General features: G+C 46.2%; 1 protein-coding gene across 1 annotated transcript in view; it reads left to right on the forward strand.

Moving 5' to 3' along the window:
• Nucleotides 1-4,778: 4,778 nt before the first annotated feature.
• The window catches only part of BST1 (bone marrow stromal cell antigen 1), a 43,364-nt gene continuing 28,758 nt past the window's right edge, over nt 4,779-19,384 (forward strand). The window contains 1 exon segment of the mRNA XM_090035624.1: nt 4,779-5,114. Coding sequence (XP_089891750.1) covers nt 4,954-5,114 — 161 coding nt within the window. The 5' untranslated portion in view covers nt 4,779-4,953.

Raw genomic sequence — 19,384 nt, forward strand, 5'->3', positions numbered from 1 at the left:
GCACAATGATCTTTCAAGGCCCTGTGGGTACCAGCAACCCCCCCCCCCCCCAAATCTCCTCTTTTTGCTTGAAAAATAAGCATGATCTCTCAAGGCATTATGGGTACCAACAACCCCCCAAAGCCCCCTCTTTTTCCCTGAATGATAATCATGATCTTTCAAATACATAGGAAGAACCACCTCAGGTTTCTCTAAAGCATGTGAGTAATCAGTCTTGTGTTTCTTATTCTCAGACCTCAAAACAGCAGCTTTGGAACTGTGAATGTTTGTGTTTTCACACATGGCTCTTTCAGGGTTTGGTGGTGTTTTCCTCTGAGGAACCATGTGGTCTTTTCTTATTTTTACCATGTCCATCTGCTCTGATTTTGGGCAGGGTTCTGATCCACATGGTTTCTGATCCTCAGGGTGAGTGTTTCTGTGGTTTTCAGTAAGTGCTGTTAGAGGCCTTCCAACTGGATTCTGCCCCTCTGATATTTCTGGAGCATCATCTCCCTCTTTGGAGCGGTTGCGTGAGCTCACTTAGGAAACATAAAATTGACATCTCAGCATCAACAATTCACTTTCAAGATAAACAGACACCCTAACCCTAAACATCAATGCTTTAAAAGATCCTTAGCAAAATTAAGCCCATCACCCCAAAACACACACCCTAACTCTAACCCTAAACACCCATTCTTTAAAAGACACTTAGCAAAATTTAACCCACCATCCCAAAACACACCCACATGTTAGCCCTAACCCTACACCCACACAGTTTCAAAAGTTTTATTTCAGAAAATGTACCTTTCACCACAGGATAAAGACAGGATGGGGTATGGTTGTTTTGATTTTCTATTTTTGAAGAAGGGTTTCTGCTTGGCATACTGTCTGGAATCCAGAAATCTGTCTCAACCACCAAGATCTTCTCCATAGGGCTGCTAAGAGAGGGCTGAACAGTCCAAAGCCTAAGAATGCATATTTGCTTCTATCTGCATTGGCATGGTCTCAGAAAACACACGAGTTGTATTGAGGGTGTCACAGGATGGGGTCCCCAGGGATGGCCGTGATACCCCTGGGACTCCTCGACTGTGCCAATCTTGCCCAACAGGCACCCTCTTTCTCATCTGCCACATCTTGCTGGTACTTTTAGTATAGGGAGGCTGCCCTTGATCTTATTGTCTGGACATGGTCTTGCTGGACCCCTCTGAACCCTGTGGGTTCTTAGACCCCTGGGTGTCCCACTTCAAAATGGATGTTTCATGGAACACCTTCAGGCTTATGGGCTAGATGCGTGGCTCCAAACCGTCTCTTAACATGCCCCAAGCCTCGCAGATGGTATTGACATTGTCTCTCCTGGGCCTTGCTATATCTCCGCCCCTTGTCCTCACTGGACTCTCCGCAGCCCTGTCTCTGCGCCCTTCTCTGGCACTGCGCTCTCCACAGCCCTGTCTCTGTGCCCTTCTCTGGTGCTGGAGTCCCCACACTGTCATGGGCCCCCACACTGTCTCCTTCCCCAATAGCCTCAGCCCAATCCACCGGTCAAAGCAGCAACTAAACTCTGAGCCCCAGGACTACAACATAATGTAAGTGGTTCCGGGTGTGCTCTGGCCCTTTGAAACATCAAGCTTCTCCCAGCACTAAGTGCCTTATAAGCCAGAGTCTTGGGTGAGGTCCTGGAGCCCCTTAATCCTACCCAGGGTAGAACAAGCCACCAAGCCTCTCTCATGAGCTTCTTCTCCAAGACCTCCTTCCCCCACAGCTACTGGCAGAGAACTCCCCCTTCCACTCCCAGCCCTGGGGTTTATATTGGCCCAGGGCCCTGCCTTTCTCAGTCAGCTGACTAGTTTCATAATTTCTAGGGGCGGAAGGGACCTGAGCAGATCATCTAGTCCGACCCCCTGCCATGGCAGGAAAGAGTACTGGGGTCAAACGACCCCAGCAGGGTGTTCACCCTGCCTCCTCTTAAACACCCCCAGGGTAGGAGCCTGCACCACTTCTCTTGCAAGTTGGTTCCAGACCCTAGCCACCTTGACCATGAAGTAGCACCTCCTGATATCTAACCTAAACCTACCCTCTGCCAGCTTGTGACCGTTATTCCTGGTCACTCCTGGCAGTGCTTGGGGAAACAGGGACTCCCCCAATGCCTGCTGATCCCCCCTGACTAGTTTATAACAGGCCACTAGATCCCCCCTCAGCCTTCTCTTTTGGAGGCTGAACAGGTTCAGGTCCCATAGCCTGTCCTCATAGGGCCTGCCCTGTTGTCCCCTGATCATACGAGTGGCCCTCCTCTGGACCCTCTCCATGCTGTCGACATCCCTCTTGAAGCGTGGCGCCCAGAACTGGACGCAGTACTCCAACTGCAGCCTGACCAGTGCCGCATAGAGGGGGAGGATCACCTCTTTGGACCTGCTTGAGATGCATCTGTGGATGCACGACAACGTACGGTTGGCCTTCCTGACTGCCTCCCCACACTGCCGGCCCATGTCCATCTTGGAGTCAATGATCACTCCCAGATCCCTTTCCGCCTCCGTGCTGACAAGAGGGCAGTTCCCTAACCTGTAGGTATGATGCCAGTTGTTCCTCCCGAGGTGCATCACGCACTTGTCTGTATTGAAACCCATCCTATTCTCGTCCACCCACCCTTGTAACCTGTCTAGGTCTGATTGTAGCCTGTTGCATCCTTCCAATGTGCCCATGTCCCCCCACATCTTAGTGTCATCAGCAAATTTGAACAGGGTGCTTTTTACCCCCTCCTCCAAATCGCTGATGAAGATGTTGAACAGTGCGGGCCTGAGGACCGAGCCCTGCAGAACCCCACTGCCCACGTCCTTCCAGGTTGAGAAGGACCCATCCACCACCACTCTCTGGGTGCAGCCCTCCAGCCAGTTGGCAACCCATTTGACTGTGTGGGTGTCTACACCACAGCCCCCCAGTTTCTTAATGAGAACAGGGTGAGAGACAGTGTCGAAAGCCTTCCGGAAGTCCAGGAAGACTATGTCCACTGCTACCCCTGCATCTAATGATCTGGTGATCTGATCGTAAAAGGCCACCAGGTTGGTCTGACAGGACCTGCCACTGATGAACCCGTGCTGGTTGCCCCTAAGCATGCAGTCCCCTGCTGGCCCCTCCTGGATGTGTGCCAGCATAATTTTCTTGAACAGCTTGCCTAAGATCAAGGTAAGACTAACCAGCACATAGTTTCCCGGGTCCTCCTTCCTGCCTTTTTCGAAGATGGGGACCACTCTGGCCCTCTTCCAGTCCTCCAGTACCTCACCAGAGCACCACGAGTGCTCATAAAGCCGTGCCAGGGGACTTGCAATGACCTCGGCCAGTTCCTTTAGAACTCTAGGGTGGAGATCATCCGGGTTGGCTGACTTGAATACGTCCAACCCCTCCAGAAGCTCCCTAACTAAATCCTTGCTAACCTGTGGCCCAGGTGTGCCTCCCCCGGGGCCCGAGGGGGGCCCAGTAGGGAGGTGGCTGTTCTGGTCCCTACTTAGGAAGACAGAGGCAAAGAAATCGTTAAACATGTTAGCTTTGCCGTCTGGTGTGATGACCAAATTTCCCAATGTGTCCTGCAAGGGTCCCACATTACCTGGGACCTTCTTTTTACCCCCTATGTATTTAAAAAAGGACTTCCCTTAATCTGGGAAGCTAGTCCCAGTTCCATCTCTGCCTTGGCCTTCCTAACTACCCCCCTACATCCCCGAGCAACTACAGAATAGTCCTCCCTGGTGATGACCCCTTCTTTCCATTGGATGTAAGCCTCCTTTTTAGCAAGGAGACATTCCTGGATGCTTTTGGTGAGCCATGGAGGCTTTGGGCTGGGGTGGGGCTGGCTCTCCACGGCTGTGTGCAGTCCCAGGGAGGGCATGCAGGGGATGTGCCCCACAGATGTGTGTGTGGGGCAGGAGCAGGCTGCCTGCTGCATCAGGGCTCCCTGTCCTGCTGCCCTCCCTGGGACTCCAAAGCCCAGCAGGTGAGACCTGGCATGGCAGGGTAGAGCGGGGCCAGGCAGTGCTACCACTGCAAGCCCCATGCTGCTATGGCAAGGTGCCTCCTGCCCACCTAGCAGCAGCAGGATGCAGAAGCCCACGCCACCACCCCCATTGTTGCTGGGCAGGCAGGGGGCTCCTTGCCATGGTGGCACTTGGCTCACAGCAGTGGCATCGAGCTTTTCCACCCTGCTCTGTCCTGCTGCACTGGGTACCACCCACTGGAGCACAGAGGAACTTGGGGGAGGGCAGCAGGGCAGGAAGCCTGAGCTCGTAGCAGGCAGCCAGCATCCACTCCCGACCATGGGCTCCATACTGGCCATGCTACCCGTGGGGAAAGGAGAGCTGAGCTCCATACTCTATTGTGCCACAGCAGCCCAGTATCCCACATGCCAGGGCTTGGATGCTGCTGGGGGAATAAGGGGCTGTGGACCCAGGTCCCTGGCCCCATAGCCCTGGCAGCTGGGGGATAGGGAGTGAGGGTCACCAGCAGGGGTTGGGGACAGAATGTGGGTTGTGAGTAGGGGCACCATCAGAGCCAGGGGGCTATGGGTGGGGAATGAGGGATTTGGAGTTTTTAATCAGAGAAATTTTGTTGTTTTTTTTAAATCAGAGATTTCGTGATTTTTAAACAGAGAAAACCAAGATCCCTGATAATAATACGAGACAAGTTTTCTTTTTCTTTTCTCTATTAAGCGGGATTGTAATACTAAACAGTTGTCACCAGATGGCACTATTAGAATTTCTAATTTGTGTCTTTGTAACTTTGAAAATATTTCTTTTTCAAGGAAGTGATGTATTCTTTTTGCTGCTCCAGGAACTAGAATGTATTTTTTCTGACTGCTTAAAATGATTTATGTACTAAGATACTTGTCACAGAGATAATCACAAGTGTTAAAAACTTTGTTGCAGCCTAATCCTTCCAATTTGGACTTCACTATTTATCTCTTTTTAGGACTTCTGTTCTCCAGGATTCAGAATGAACAGCCTTTTCTTGCTTCTCTTAGTTCTTCTTTTCAGTAAGGACTTTTCAGGAGTAGATGGGAAGAAATGGAAAGGTGAAGGTACAACACCTAACCTGGACAGCATTATAATTGGAAGGTGTTATGAATATATTAGAATTGTGAATCCTGCTGTTGGGTAAGTATTTGTCTTTTTGTCTAATGGTTTTTAATTCATAGTCCTGATACTGAAGCATTCATTATATAAATAACCCTATTAAAACCAACTCAGATGGCCAGAACAAAAAAATTTAGTCAAAACAAAGCAACTTTTTCAGGTTTTTAAGTATTATCTCATCTTTTCTTTGCTAGGTTGCAGGGTCCATTGATGAAAATGCTGAGGGAATGGGATATCTAATGGACTTTAAAACTTTTGTGCTCTGTGTTTTACTGTACGTGAATTTCCTGCTGCCAAATATAGGTCCTACTGAATTGTTTCATGTACTGTTTTTAACCTTAAACTTTGGTTTCATTAAATCATTCAATAGATTTTTAAGCACATTTGAGGAACAGTGCTGAAAACATATTAAAACTGTGAAATGAGTATTACCAGTGTTTTTAGTTGGGTTTAGTCTGAACTGTTTGTAACAGAAAGATTCTGGTGTTTTCTTGGAAAAAAAATTAAGTGGACACACTAGGTTGTTCTTATATGTTAAAACTGTCATTTCTATCTTTCTGATTACTGTCGGTGCGGAGAGCGCCTTGACACTCATCATGGTGCCCTGTGACCAGTGGGGTCCTTCAAGGCTCTGTCCTGGGACCCATACTGTTCAACATCTTCATTAACGATGTGGACATTGGAGTCAGGAGTGGACTGGCCAAGTTCGCCGATGACACCAAACTTTGGGACAAAGCATCCACGCCAGAAGATAGGCGGGTGATCCAGGCTGACCTGGACAAGCTCAGCAAATGGGCAGACGAGAACCTGATGGTGTTTAACACCAAAAAATGCAAGGTTCTCCACCTTGGGAGGAAAAACCTGCAGCACCTTTATAGGCTTGGCAGTGCTACGTTGGTTAGCACTACAGAAGAAAGAGACTTGGGGGTCATCATTGACCACAAGATGAACATGAGCCTCCAATGCGATTCTGCGGCTAGTAAAGCGACCAAAATGCTGGCGTGCATCCATAGATGCTTCTCGAACAAATCCCAGGACGTCATTCTCCCCTTGTACTCGGCCTTGGTGAGGCCGCAGCTGGAGTACTGCATCCAGTTTTGGGCTCCACAATTCAAAAAGGATGTGGAGAAGCTTGAGAGAGTCCAGAGGAGAGCCACGCGCATGATCAGAGGTCAGGAAAACAGATCTTACGATGACAGGCTGAGAGCCATGGGACTCTTTAGCCTGGAAAAGCGTAGGCTCAGGGGCGATCTGATAACCTATAACTTTATCAGGGTGACCACCAGGATCTGGGGGAACGTCTGTTCACCAGAGCGCCCCAAGGGATGATGAGGTCGAACGGTCACAAACTCTTGCAAGACCGTTTCAGGCTGGACATAAGGAAGAATTTCTTTACTGTCCGAGCCCCCAAGGTCTGGAACAGTCTGCCATCGGAGGTGGTTCAAGCACCTACATTGAACACCTTCAAGAGTAAATTGGATGCTTATCTTGCTGGGATCCTATGACCCCAGCTGACTTCCTGCCCTTTGGGCAGGGGGCTGGACTCGATGATCTCCCGAGGTCTCTTCCAGCCCTAATGTCTATGAAAGTCTATGAAAGTCACGGTGGGCCAGAGATGAGTGAACAGGTGGGATTAGTGGCGAGGAGTCAGAGCGGTCAGGACACGTGCGGTTTCAAAAGATTGCTTTTATTTTTCTCTTTACTTACGCCATGAGGTGGAGATGTAGCGTAGGTCAAGTCAGGCTTGGTTACAAACAGTACGAAAAAACAATGAATGAGAAACGAGGCCGAGTTGGTAATGATAACGATGAATGAGATAACCGGAATGAGTCGAACGAGTAATCGGAACTGTAGAACGAGGTGACCGGAACATGGTAAACGAGTAATCAGTTCGAGGCTGTCATGGAGCCACGGAGGTGCCCCGTGATTGTGAGGGTGATTGGCAGAGCTGCCAATCACCCAGGCAGCTCAGGTGCCAGGTCACCAGGGCAACCAGGTGGGTCACATGGCCAGAAGGGGGCAGGGCCCGGCCTTTATAAACAGCTTAGGCCGGAGCCTGACTCACAGTTCCCTTCTGGCTGCCGCAGGAGCAGGAGCTCTGCGGCTCGAGCTGAGTGGCCTGAGTTGGTGGTCGCAGCCTTACCCCACTAACAGGCTGCGATGATGCGGGGAACAGGATCACCCTGATGGGAGGTAGGACTGAGAGCCCTGGCGGGGCTTGGAGTTATTGTTAGGCGTGTGGAGCCTCTGTTTATGTTACAGCCAGATGGCTGGAGTTTGAGTTACAGTTTACACCGGAGGACCGGGTGAGGCTGTAGGGGAGCGAGGAGGCCTCACGGGAGCTCCCCCACAGCTTGGGGGTTCCCAGTGCCCAGTAGGGGCACAGTGCCAGGGGCACTATTGTCGGTGCCAGAGAGGCACTGTATTGCGCCAGGGAGGCGCGGTGTGTGGGGTTACAGACCCCGGCCCATCAGGGCGGTGTTAGGCCTAGCGAGGCAACCAGACCCAGAGAAGAGTCAAGGAGACAGGCACGGCTGCGAGTGCCTGTGCCCCTAGCGCGAGGCGCGCGGTGTCAGCCCTAGAGAGGGCAAGGCCCCAGAGCGGGGCAGAGACAGGGCGCGAGGCGCGGTGTCAGCCCTAGAGAGGGCAAGGCCCCAGAGCGGGGCAGAGACAGGGCGCGAGGCGCGGTGTCAGCCCTAGAGAGGGCAAGGCCCCAGAGCGGGGCAGAGACAGGGCGCGAGGCGCGGTGTCAGCCCTAGAGAGGGCAAGGCCCCAGAGCGGGGCAGAGGCAGGGCGCGAGGTGCACGGTGTCAGCGCTAGAGAGGGCAAGGCCCCAGAGTGGGCAAGGCCCCAGGAGGGCGAAATGCAGAGAGTGCAGTAGAGGCCCCAGAGGGGCAGAATAGCCGGCGAGAGCGAGCCGGCCCAAGGGCGCCGAGGCTAGGGTGGCGAGAGTGAGCCGGCCCAAGGGGGAGCCGGTATTAGGCGACGCTAGGGAGCCGGACCCAGGGGGCTCCAGCAAGTTGCTGGGCGCCAGTAGGACAGGCCCAGGGCGCGGGGAACGGGCTAGAGATTGGAGCCCGACCCAAAGGGGCGCCAGGTGGGCGAGGAGCCCCGGGGCCCGAGCGAAGGAGCGAAGGCACCCGAGGGGCGCAGGACTACACAAACATCCCCCAGAACAGCTGCGAGGCTTGGGGCGTGCTGAGGGGGACGTTTGGAGGCACGCATAGCCCTTAAGGCGGGACGCACATAGATACCCCAGTCTGGAATAGGGACAGGAACACCATTACCGTCCACTAGGGAAACTGGCAGCCTCCACATTATATATTTAACCATCAAAGTCGTGGCGGGCGAGATTCTGAGGGTGCTACGTCACCCTAATGTGACGGTAGGGGGCGCTAGGGAGCTCACGGCCGCCCTAGCCCCCGCTCCCTCACAGAGGCGAATAAAAATCGGAACGGACGGATGGTCGATAATAAGTGGTCGATACAAAGATGAACGTTCTCTGGGGGGGAGGTACGCCGAGATACGACGGTGGCAGGGAGACCAATGGCTCTTACGAACCAGGATTCTAGGCCTGAGGCAGTCTCCGCTGTAGCGGTCTCTGCTGAGATCTGGTCTAGTCTCCTTCTCGTCTGGTCTCCACTGTGGGCAGAAACTCACTGGCCTTAAGTATGTTTCAGGTGGCCAATCACACGGCTTCCCCTATGGAAGTTTCTAGTTCAATTACATCTTGTCTAGAACAAGACTGGGCATGCGCATAGTGCCAATTCAGATTACCTCATTGTAAATGTCAAAAGGATCAAGCGTGGGGCATGTTTTGAGCATGCGTACTGGCCTCTTGGGGTTTTTCCATTAACTTGCCTGTACATGTTCAGCTTAACTCAGTGTTATCCAGCACCTTTCTTAAATTTGGTTCCGACAATTACAAAAAACAGACTTGTTATAAAACCTTCATCTATGTTTTGTAAGTAGTTCTGTAAAAGTTGGGCAGAAATTTTCTGGAAAGCTTCTGACAAAATATGTTGTTGCGTACAAAAACTCATGCTTCCCTTGAGTCAGTTAAAAAGACACCAGTTAATCAATTATTCCAGGTGGTATCCTCAACCAGGTCTCCTGTGACTTTATGCAGGAGAAGCTCAGGACTGACAACTCAATTCAGTGAGAGACAAAATTACACCTATGTCACCAAAAGAGACTTGAAGAGAATTATTTACGTAAGGAGAGATGTTCAATAAGATTTTAGGTGTAGAATAGCTTTCTTTAGGTCTGAGAAAGCAGCAGATACAGTTTGAGTTAAATATTAGTTAAAACAATTACTTTTGTTTAACCACATTCTAGGATAGAGAGTGATCACTGAAAAGGGGAAGTGAGAAACCAACCTGTGTAACAGAGCAATAATTAGTGGAAGTGGTTAGAAACTAAAGAAGAGTTGCTATATTTAAACTGGCTTCTAAAATTTGCAGTTGGTTTGGGGGTGGGGGTTGTAATATATAGTAAGTTTATTACATTCACATGGTTTATTCAGTGATGCAGCCTATTTCTCTGCTGGATAATCCTTGGTAGGCAAAGGCAGATTTTAGATCCGTGAGGTGCCAGCCCTCCATGCTGCCTGCCCACTGCCACATGCCCTGCTGCTGCCTGCCTCTGTGTGCCTGTGCATGTTCCCTACCCCTTGCACCTCATGCCTGTGCTCGCCCCTCCACTCCCTGCTTCCCCCACTCCCTGGTCCCCCATTCAGCCCATCTCCCCTGTGTCCTGCTCCCCTATGCCGCCTGCCTCCCTGAACCCTTACCTCCTGCTGCACCTCTGTTCCTCCAGGGCAGTTGGCAGTAGCATGGTCCCAGTTAGGAAATACCATATATAAATCAATGTAATACATACTGGCCTCAGGCTGGCCCAGCCCAGCCAGGGAGAAGGGACAGCAGATCCCAGCAAGGCTGGGTTGGAGCTGGAAGGACAGGAACCAGAGAAGGTAAGGGAAGAAGTGGTAACTAGGGGAAGGGGAGCAAGAAGTTCGGGGGCAGGCACAAGCATGGGGGGAGGCAAGTAGGGGGCAGGCTGCAGGCTCTTCACCATGCTTCTGCTGGCCACATGTCCCCTCCCATGAAAAACGAGCCATCCTGGCTCAAGGCAGAGGGTGGCTCAGCTCCAGCCTCAGCCCTGAGCTTGAGGCCAAAGCTGGAACTTACCCACTCCCACCCCAGGATGGCACTCACATCCAAGATGAAGCTTCCCACACCCCCAAGCTGATTTGGGGTGGAAAAAATCTTGTTCTGGATTCAGGTAAATACAGTTGATTTAGGGCAGATTTAGCAGTGCATCTTTCAAATCTGGATCAAGGTGGCTCATGAAGAGGTTGGCAAATTGGAGGGAGGTCATCCTTGTACTCATGGTTTTGCAGAGCCAGCTGTTAAAAGGTAAAATTCTTTTGGGTGAGGTAAAACAGATGAGTTACGCAATTCACTATGGCTTGAAATCTGAGTTGCCCATGGTTCAGTAAGGCTTTAATGTTTTCCAGGTAGGGGGCATTAGTAATGATGTCCAGGGATCCTGGTTTTTTCTGATTAAAAAAAAAATCGCATGTTTTTGGAATAAAAAAGGTAAACCAAAATACGTATTTCTGTGATCAAAATGAAACACCACTTATATATTAAAAATGTGGATTTTGGGGTTTTTTTTTAAATCTAAAACTTGGGGATTTTTTTTTCAATCAGAGAAAACCAGGATCCCTGGTGACGTCCCTGGTGGCAAATACAGTCTTCTCAGGAAGGTAGATTACGTTGTGGATTTTACTGAGAAATCCTGTTATGTTTTGTAGAAAACTTCTTTGAGTGATAAGTGGATTAGATGATGGTTGCTATTAACCTTGAAGGTTCTTCAGCATAGATACTGCAGTTGGATATGATGAGTCTTTCAAGGTTTTCTTGTTTGTATATTTTAGGAGGCATGTACAATGTTTCAATGAAAGGCAGATAAGACATTGGTTTGTATAGTTTTTTTTCTTTGAAATGATTGAGAAAGTATTTGGTATCTTTGAGTTCAAGGGTGAATACTGGCATGAGTGACTGGTGCCTCCTGAATCTAGGCGGGAACCTTCAGAAGCCATCAGTGATGGTGGCCCTGTCAGGAGGGCACCAGCCCTATTGACAGCATCAGTGTTGGCCATCAGGGGGCACACTGGCCCCGCCAGAGGGGGCATCTGTACCCCCATGCACCTCCTACCAGTCGCCTGTGAATACTGGTGTAAAGACCTTTTTCAGTTTCTTACAATACTTGGTGTACGAGAGTTGTTTGTTGATCTAGTTTTTGCAGTTTGGGATGACAATGGCTCCTTCCTTGTCTGCTGATTTCATCACTATTTGGTTGTTTTAGTTTAGGGATTCTTGTAGTGATTAATGATTTTACCCAACAAGGATGCTATGCTAGGGAAATAGACTGAATCACTGAATGGCTGGTTTTGCAGAACAGCATAAGAACTACAGATCTGCATTATATTAATATATGTTATTTCCAATCTGCTTTTAACAGATACTGATTGATAGAATTTGAATTTAATTTCTTACATGGGTAGAATCCTGTGTCCTCTACTGAATACTATTTAATGTAAACCTTTTAAAGAAAACATAAGACTTCTGTAATAAAACTTTTTGAATGTTTAATAGTTTATTTTGGATTTCAGGTTACTAATAGTTTCTAAACAATCTTCTCCCCTGATTTTTTTTTATTTTATATTCATTAACTGATATTCTGATTTTTAGAGTTAACCCTGAGTAAGACTTTCAAAAGTGCTTAACTTTCATTTTATCCAAATGAAAAAAAAGCGTAAATTTTACATTTTTGAATTTTTTTACCCCTTGTGATTAAAAAGGAATCTAACAAAATATTTAAAAAATGTTTATGGAACCATCCATTGAAATGCGTTTATGAGATACAACTTTAGATGGCAAAGTAATAACGGATTCACTTCTTGGACACTTCTTCCTTCCCATCACATCACATAAAAAAGGGGATAGGCAGCAATATTAAAGGAATTTTCCTGTTTAAGAAAAAAATAATAAAAAAGAGCTTTTTGTTTCGATCTCCCCAGTGATATCACTGTCTGCATCCAAAGTTGCAAAACTGGTGGAGGATATACTTAAAAGTGTATCCATGCAGGAAAGGATGACTGTAATAAGGGTGGATATTGGTACACAGCAAAGTGCTTTCCTAAATCACAGTAGCAACTGGCATTATAGAAAGCAAGAGCTGCAGAACCAGTGTCAGTGTTATGCATTTTCTTGTTTTCTTGCAGTCCTATAAACAATTACTGTAAATCAAAACAAAATGGAAATGCCATGTCACAGTTGCAAAATAGATATTCTAATTTTTAATATGCTTGGGTATGTACAGAAGTTGCTTTTTGCCCTTTAAAATGCTTTATTGCTATGACTTAACTGAAGTGCATGGCTTTATAACACTTTAAAAATGAGTCAAATTTCTGACCAGTGGAGAAGTCCCAGGCAGCTGTGGAGCACCTTCTGCCTCCTACCTTGGAAAATGCAGGGAGGGAGCCTCCTCCACCGAACAGTGAACTTCTGTCATGTTTAAGATCGCTGTAACTATATAGTGCTATAGAAAGTGCTCTAAATTACAGCACTGTCTGTAGGCACCCCTTCTATTTAATTTTTTTGTAATTTATTTCCAAATTGGTCCCAAGCCAATGCAGGTGTAGGTCAGTTTACACTTTTGAAGTTGTGTAACACAAAACTCTTAACAATATATTAAATATTCTCATGTGAGTAAAACATGAGTGAAGAGATTTTGCTAAGACATTTTAAATAATCTTTGGATTAAAACAAAAGGAAAACTTCATTCAAAAGTGGATTTTTTTTCAGAACATCACTATCATATAAAAGTAAGGGGTTAGAATTAAAATAATACTGTGGTGTATAATGAAGGTTTCTAATAAGAAAATGCTATAATTACACTTGTACTATACTATATATAGTACTATATACACATATATATGTGTGTAGATACTATATACACATTTATATTCTACACATTGCTGGGCAGTATAGAAAATTCAAGTTTCTAAAATATAATATCTTCTTATTTTTTTAGCTATCTGCTAAATAAACCCAGCATAACTCATTGTTATCTCTCTTAAGGTTGCTAAAAGTTGTCCTAAGCAACAAGCCTTCATCATGCCATAGTTTCAATAAGTATTTTTGTTAATTAAGATGCCTTAGGTAGTACAGTAGAATGATAATTTATCTGCTTAGATATGAGATGGGAGAGTGAATAGAAAAAAGCAGTAAATGAATTAATTATTCAGACACTTACTTCTGGACTTTAACAGCCATTGAAGTCAGTGAAGAGTTTAAGAATTAACTTAAAAACAATGCGTACAAGTTCCTACATGGAAAGAAGATTTCTTATAGTAGACTGCTTTTTAATGGAAAAGACCTGTTGGCAGGAAGTTAAAGCCAGGGAAAAGGCACAAATAAGGCCATTGGAACAACTTGTGTAAAGAGGTGGTAGATTGATATCTTTACATTGAAACTCTGTGTTTTTTCCGAAAGATACAATAGAAGTTGTAAACTTGATAAGGAAATTACTGAGTCAATCTGTGGCCTCTCTCATACAGGAGGTCAGATTAGATTACTACAAGGGTCCAGTCTAAATCTATAGCACCTTTAATCTGTGATTGTAAGAACTGAGAACATTCAGCATCTCAGAGATGTGCTCAGTATCTCCAAGAACTATACAGAGAGGCCTGCCCCTCTACTATAGCCACAATGCTGAAAGAAGCATGGCTAAATAAAAAGCACACATTATGAAATGAGTTTCAAATGGAAAAGACATATGCCATGGCTATACTACAGACTTCTGCTAACATGTGTGTCAAGGGAGTGTGAAGAGGTCCAACCCCTGAACAACACAGACATGCCTGCAGAAATTCTTATAGTCATGAGTAGTATATAGGCACACCACCCTTCAATGCAAATGTGACAGGTGGGCAGGACCGGAAGTCCTGCATGCTTAGTTCTACCCATTAACCCTTATATATGGTGCGATGTCACTACCCCTGACCCCAGTCACATGGTGTGTGACATCATCAGCTCACCCCCTGACCCCATCATGTGGTGTGTAACATCAGCAACTCTGCCCCCTCCCCTAGTCATGTGGTGTGTGACACCATCACCACACGGTCCATGACATCAGAAGGACAGCCTGTGCAGACCCCCAAAGCCCAACCCCTCATGCTGCAAGAACCACCCTAGATCACGTGGTACAGTTATGACCTATCAGGTTCCCAGACTGCTCTAGCCCCCCCCCCCCAGAGCACAGGCATGGCCTATGGGGTGGCAGTGGGATGGTGTGACCCCTCTAACAACCCGCCTCACCACCCCCAACCAATTGGGGGGGGGGGTTCAGAGGCCTTGGACCTCCCAAGAATGACGTTAAACCAATTGGAGTGAGTAGAGGGGTTGGGATTTAGGCTGCAAGCCCCACCAGGTCTATCTGCTTTCCCAAACGACCTCTCTGTTTGAGACTGTGCTCAGACATGGGGGGGCAGACATGGAGGAGATTCAGGAGTGTGAGATGGATGCCAAGTCTACCAAAACAAGACCAAGGACTGTGACAGAACCTGAGCAGATCGTATCAAAACCGCCCATGGAGAGCATGGACAACTCAGTCTCAAGGGACTCTGCTGAGGTAACTAATATAGATATAGAACTAATATATTTAATTTTACCAATTAAAACTGGGAACCTGAGAGCAGAAATACCCTTTGCCCACCATAGTTAACATGATCAGCACGTGAATTTGATGTGGTGTCAAAGGGAAGTTTCCTTTTAAGGTGTTCAGAGCAATTTCTGAAATGGCTGCTACTAAACTGTCAGAGGCTGAGCAGAGTATAGCTTTTCTGTGCTGTGGGGAGGATTGAAGAAGCAGTTTTAAGAGAGCCAAATTTCTTTTTATGCCGTTAGACATGTTCCCCTTCTACTGTCTCGAGCACTAAGAAGAGGCCTCCACAACATCATCTCTTTTTATTCCCACCCATTGTTTTTTTTTAAAGAATAAGGAGCTAGTTGGTAGGGAGGAAAAAGCCCTGTTCATAATTTAAAACATCCAGGGTAGAAGCATTTAAATCAACCACCAGATACCCGTAAGGTGTTTTAGTGGCATCCTCAAAAGCTTCTAGAAAGAACTGGGCCTTACCCAGGTACATCTGCTGCAGCAGGGACACTATCTATAGCTTATCCCTGGGGTTTTTAAACAAAACCATGTATTTTGTGTTAAGGGTAATAGTGCAGCTTCTTTTTCCTTGACAGAAAACATTTTGAACTATATACATAATGCTAAGATTCTGACGATGCACATACTTGGTAAAGGCTTTCTCGATTTTTTTCCCTCTGTCACAAGCAGAGTCCATCAAATCATCTACTACAACCATATTTATTTTATTAGGAGGAAACAAACAGTCATCACTGAGACTGTCCAGTAGACCCTCCACAAACTTGATAAAAGGATATTTACAAAGCAGTTCTTTATACAAAGGCTGCCAACAGCTATGGCACTGCACGGTATTCTCAGGCATAACAGACAACATTTTATCAGTATGATCCAGAAGGTTTTTTTATAAAGTAACTTTTACCACAGTTGCTAGGGGCAGCCAAAACCACAGAAAAGGGGTGCTTCCAACGCATATCCATCTTTAAAAACCATAGGGGAGTCATAGTTTCATAGTTTTAGAGTTGGTAGGGTCGGAAGGGACCTGAGTAGATCATCAAGTCTGACCCCTGCCATGGCAGGAAAGAGTACTGGGGTCAAACGGCCCCAGCAAGGTGTTCATCTAGCCTCTTCTTAAAGACCCCCAGGGTAGGAGCCAGCACCACTTCTCTTGCAAGTTGGTTCCAGATCCTAGCCACCCTGACAGTGAAGTAGCACCTCCTGATATCTAGCTTGAATCTACCCTCTAAGTCCACACAAAACATTCCTCAAACTTTCTTTTTTTTAATTTTCTTTAATACTTTACATATGCAACTTTCATTTCATTATGATCATATATTCTTCAGCTTCATTAACTGCTTCGTTTCCTAAAAATTGGCAAGATTTCAGATGAAGGAGGCTTGCTTTCAACTTTTGGTATAAAATAAATAAATACTCTTCCTTCCTTGCAGTAATCATCATCTGTATCAGGCAACAATTAAAGACAGGCATACTAGCGAACTGACTGGGCTTCCAATGACCTACACTATAGACTCAGGCTCTGCATCTGTAGTAGATGTTTGCAGTGTCATCTCTGCCTACTATTTTTGCCCTCTTTATAATAATCCCATTTTGTACAGGTGTTAAATGTTGACCCTCAGCATATACAAAATCAAATGCTTTGAATTCTCAGAAAGGGTATTCTAGCTTAACAAATATATACATTTGTAACTTGTATTTACACAGGCCAAAAGAAAGGATGGAGGAAATATTTTTTAAAGTGATTTAGGTTAATATGACTCTAAATGCCGAATATTCCAGGTTGCTGCACCAGGAAGTGTTTCACATAGAAAATGCCTTTTTTAAATTATCAGTTGCAATATACTTCTGTAATCAATAATGATTCTTTTTCCTCTCAGCCCAATACTCAACTAATTCCAATTGAAGTCAACATCCAGATTTCCCAGCCAACATAAATATGAAGATTGGCAAAGAAGAAATCCCCCCTACATGGGCACTCTGTTAAAGTTTTCTGTTAGGACCCTTTTGTCATAAACGACTTTCAGTGTTTTTTTCAAGGCTTTGATATCTATCATCCACTTGCTTTTGTTCCTGACGATACAGCGCTGTTGTATCACGGTTGTTTTAGGAGTGTCCCCAGTGAGGTTTGCCCCATAATCTAGAACAAGATCTCTCCTGGTTTCAGAGTTGACTTTTTCACTGTTGGCTACATTCAGGGAAATCCCTTTGACCTTCAAGCAAACCTTTCCCCGGACAACTTGTACCCACAAGTTTTCGGACCAGCCGACACAAGCTCTATGATGTGCTTATCTGGTGGGATTTTGCTGGTGAGCTCACCTAAATAATCGCCTAGCGGGGGATTCCAATCTCCCTCACGGCTCACAAATATCACAGAATCTGCGGCCTAGTACAGACACTGGTCTTGCAAGCTGTCTAACAGCTTGTGCAACTCTTAAGTGTGCATAAGCGGTGGTAAAACAGGCTATAAAGAAGTTTGTGTTACCCAAGAGCATGTAACATTTTTTGGCATGCTTCCAAAACACTCAGGCTGCCTCATCATCAATAAAGTTGCAAGATGAAATTTCATAGGTGGAAGGAAAGAGGTAGCCAAAGAGCTCTTCAGGGTCTCTAGTGATGCTGATGTTGGGCAAGTTGGTTCTCTGGCCGAATTTATAGCGATGATGATGTTGGGCAAGTTGGTTCTCTGGCCGAATTTACCCCACAAAGAATTTAGAAACAATTTTGCTATTTGGCGCTTTGTGGGGTTGGGTTTGATATGCTCTGGCCATAAGTTCACGCTTTTTTGTGCAAAAAATTGGCCATGTATCTCTCTTGTTTTTCTTGGTTGGTACACCAGGCAGGGTAACCCAAGGCTTCCTGGTTCTGTTGGAGATGTATTTTTACGTACCGTGAAAAAAGGGTGCTAGACCTCTCGGCAAAACGCCAGACTTCATAGATTTGAGCTACTCTGTACCCCTTGGCGATAGCTTTATTCGGTTCTGGTGTGCACCACGTTCCTAGGAGGGCCCTCTCTTCATCAGTGTGGTCGCACTTTTGCTGTCTTGTTTCCGCGCAGAGGCAGCACAGCGTGAATATAAGTTTCCCATTCACCCTGGTGGGTAGCACAGGGAAAAAAAGGTTTCACAGTGGGTACAGTTTCAACCTGGCTTTTCCAAAATAGCTCAACAGGGGTTGGAAATTGTCATGAATGATTTCAGGGTATTCCCTCATTTTGTTTATGAAGAGGTAAAAACTGGTAAAATTGTAATAGTGTATTTGTTCACCAAGTTTATTTTGGTAATATAGACGTATGGCATTAGTTCTCCCTCCAAAAAGAGCATCCCTAGGCACCAGTGATGAAGTCAGCAGGGTTCCGTTTAAAAAATCTGCCAGCTCCCCATCCGTTTCTAAGAGAGCCCTCCACTCATGCTCCCAAATGGTCCTAACGGTAGCCCCTCTCTCCAGATAATCGGTCTTGTGCAATGCCTGATAATTCAGAAACCCGAAGGTAGTCCCCATCAGTGGGTTCTGGTCTCTCATTGTAGCAAGTGACACAACTCTGGAAAAACATTCATTAAATTCAAACACCATAGGTTCCCCATCAATGTTGACATAGCCATCTAAAAAATAGGGGCCTACCTGAAATTCCCCACCTGGTAAGGCATGTCGAATTTGAACATTTTCTTTCTCCGAAATGTACATTAGCCACTGAATAGATGGGGTTGAAATTGAAAACCTCTTTTTCTGTCTGTGATAGTTGTCCGGGGGAAGAAGCGCTATGGTCTGCGGTTCCAAAAATATAAACATGGCCATGCAGACGGAGGCCAGTGTAGTGTATTGGAAAGGATCTATGCAGCATTCTACATTTTGGAGTTCACCATCTACTTTCACTCAGTCTACCCACCATGTCATTTTCATAATCTCATCCCTGTAGAGGCACCAGGCCTCTTTCAAGATTTTTACATCCTGCTGGCAATAATAGGCCAACTCCTTTTGCATGTCAAAAGTCTTATCGCAGTTATTCTGATACCATTCTAAAAACTGTTCTCTCTCACCGGACATTCTATTTTCAACTCCATCTTTGGGAGAGGCCCCACACAATTTTGGTTTTCTGCTGTGTTAAAAGAATGTGGAAACTAACCTTTGCATCCTTCAAACCCCATTGCCTGTGGAAGCCTGCTAAGTTTCACTGGCAAAGAGTTTAAAGAATCTATGAAACGGATGCCTAGCCTGGTCACTTCAATGCACATGAGTTTACTACCCCGAGTGATTAGTTTCATCCCCATTTTTTCTTCAATTACTGGCTAACAATGAAGTAACCATCATAGCCTTTGGCATTGTGAGCTGTGAAGGTGTAGTCCTTGAACTTTTTATTCATGAAGACCTTAATAAAACCAGACAGACACTCTTTGCCCTTAAACTCCCAAGTGCTTTCTGTTCTTTTGGGCTTAGCTTTACAAGCCTTTTGGGGGGGGGTTTCCTGTGACTTTGAGGATTTTTTCCCCCCTGTCTTTAGCTCCATTTAAAAAATGTAGTTGGGCACATGCATCCCCATTTCCTGCACACATTCA

This window comes from Crocodylus siamensis, chromosome 2, assembly GCF_052110815.1.
Source record: "Crocodylus siamensis isolate JL-2025a chromosome 2, ASM5211081v1, whole genome shotgun sequence".
Lineage (NCBI taxonomy): Eukaryota > Metazoa > Chordata > Crocodylia > Crocodylidae > Crocodylus > Crocodylus siamensis.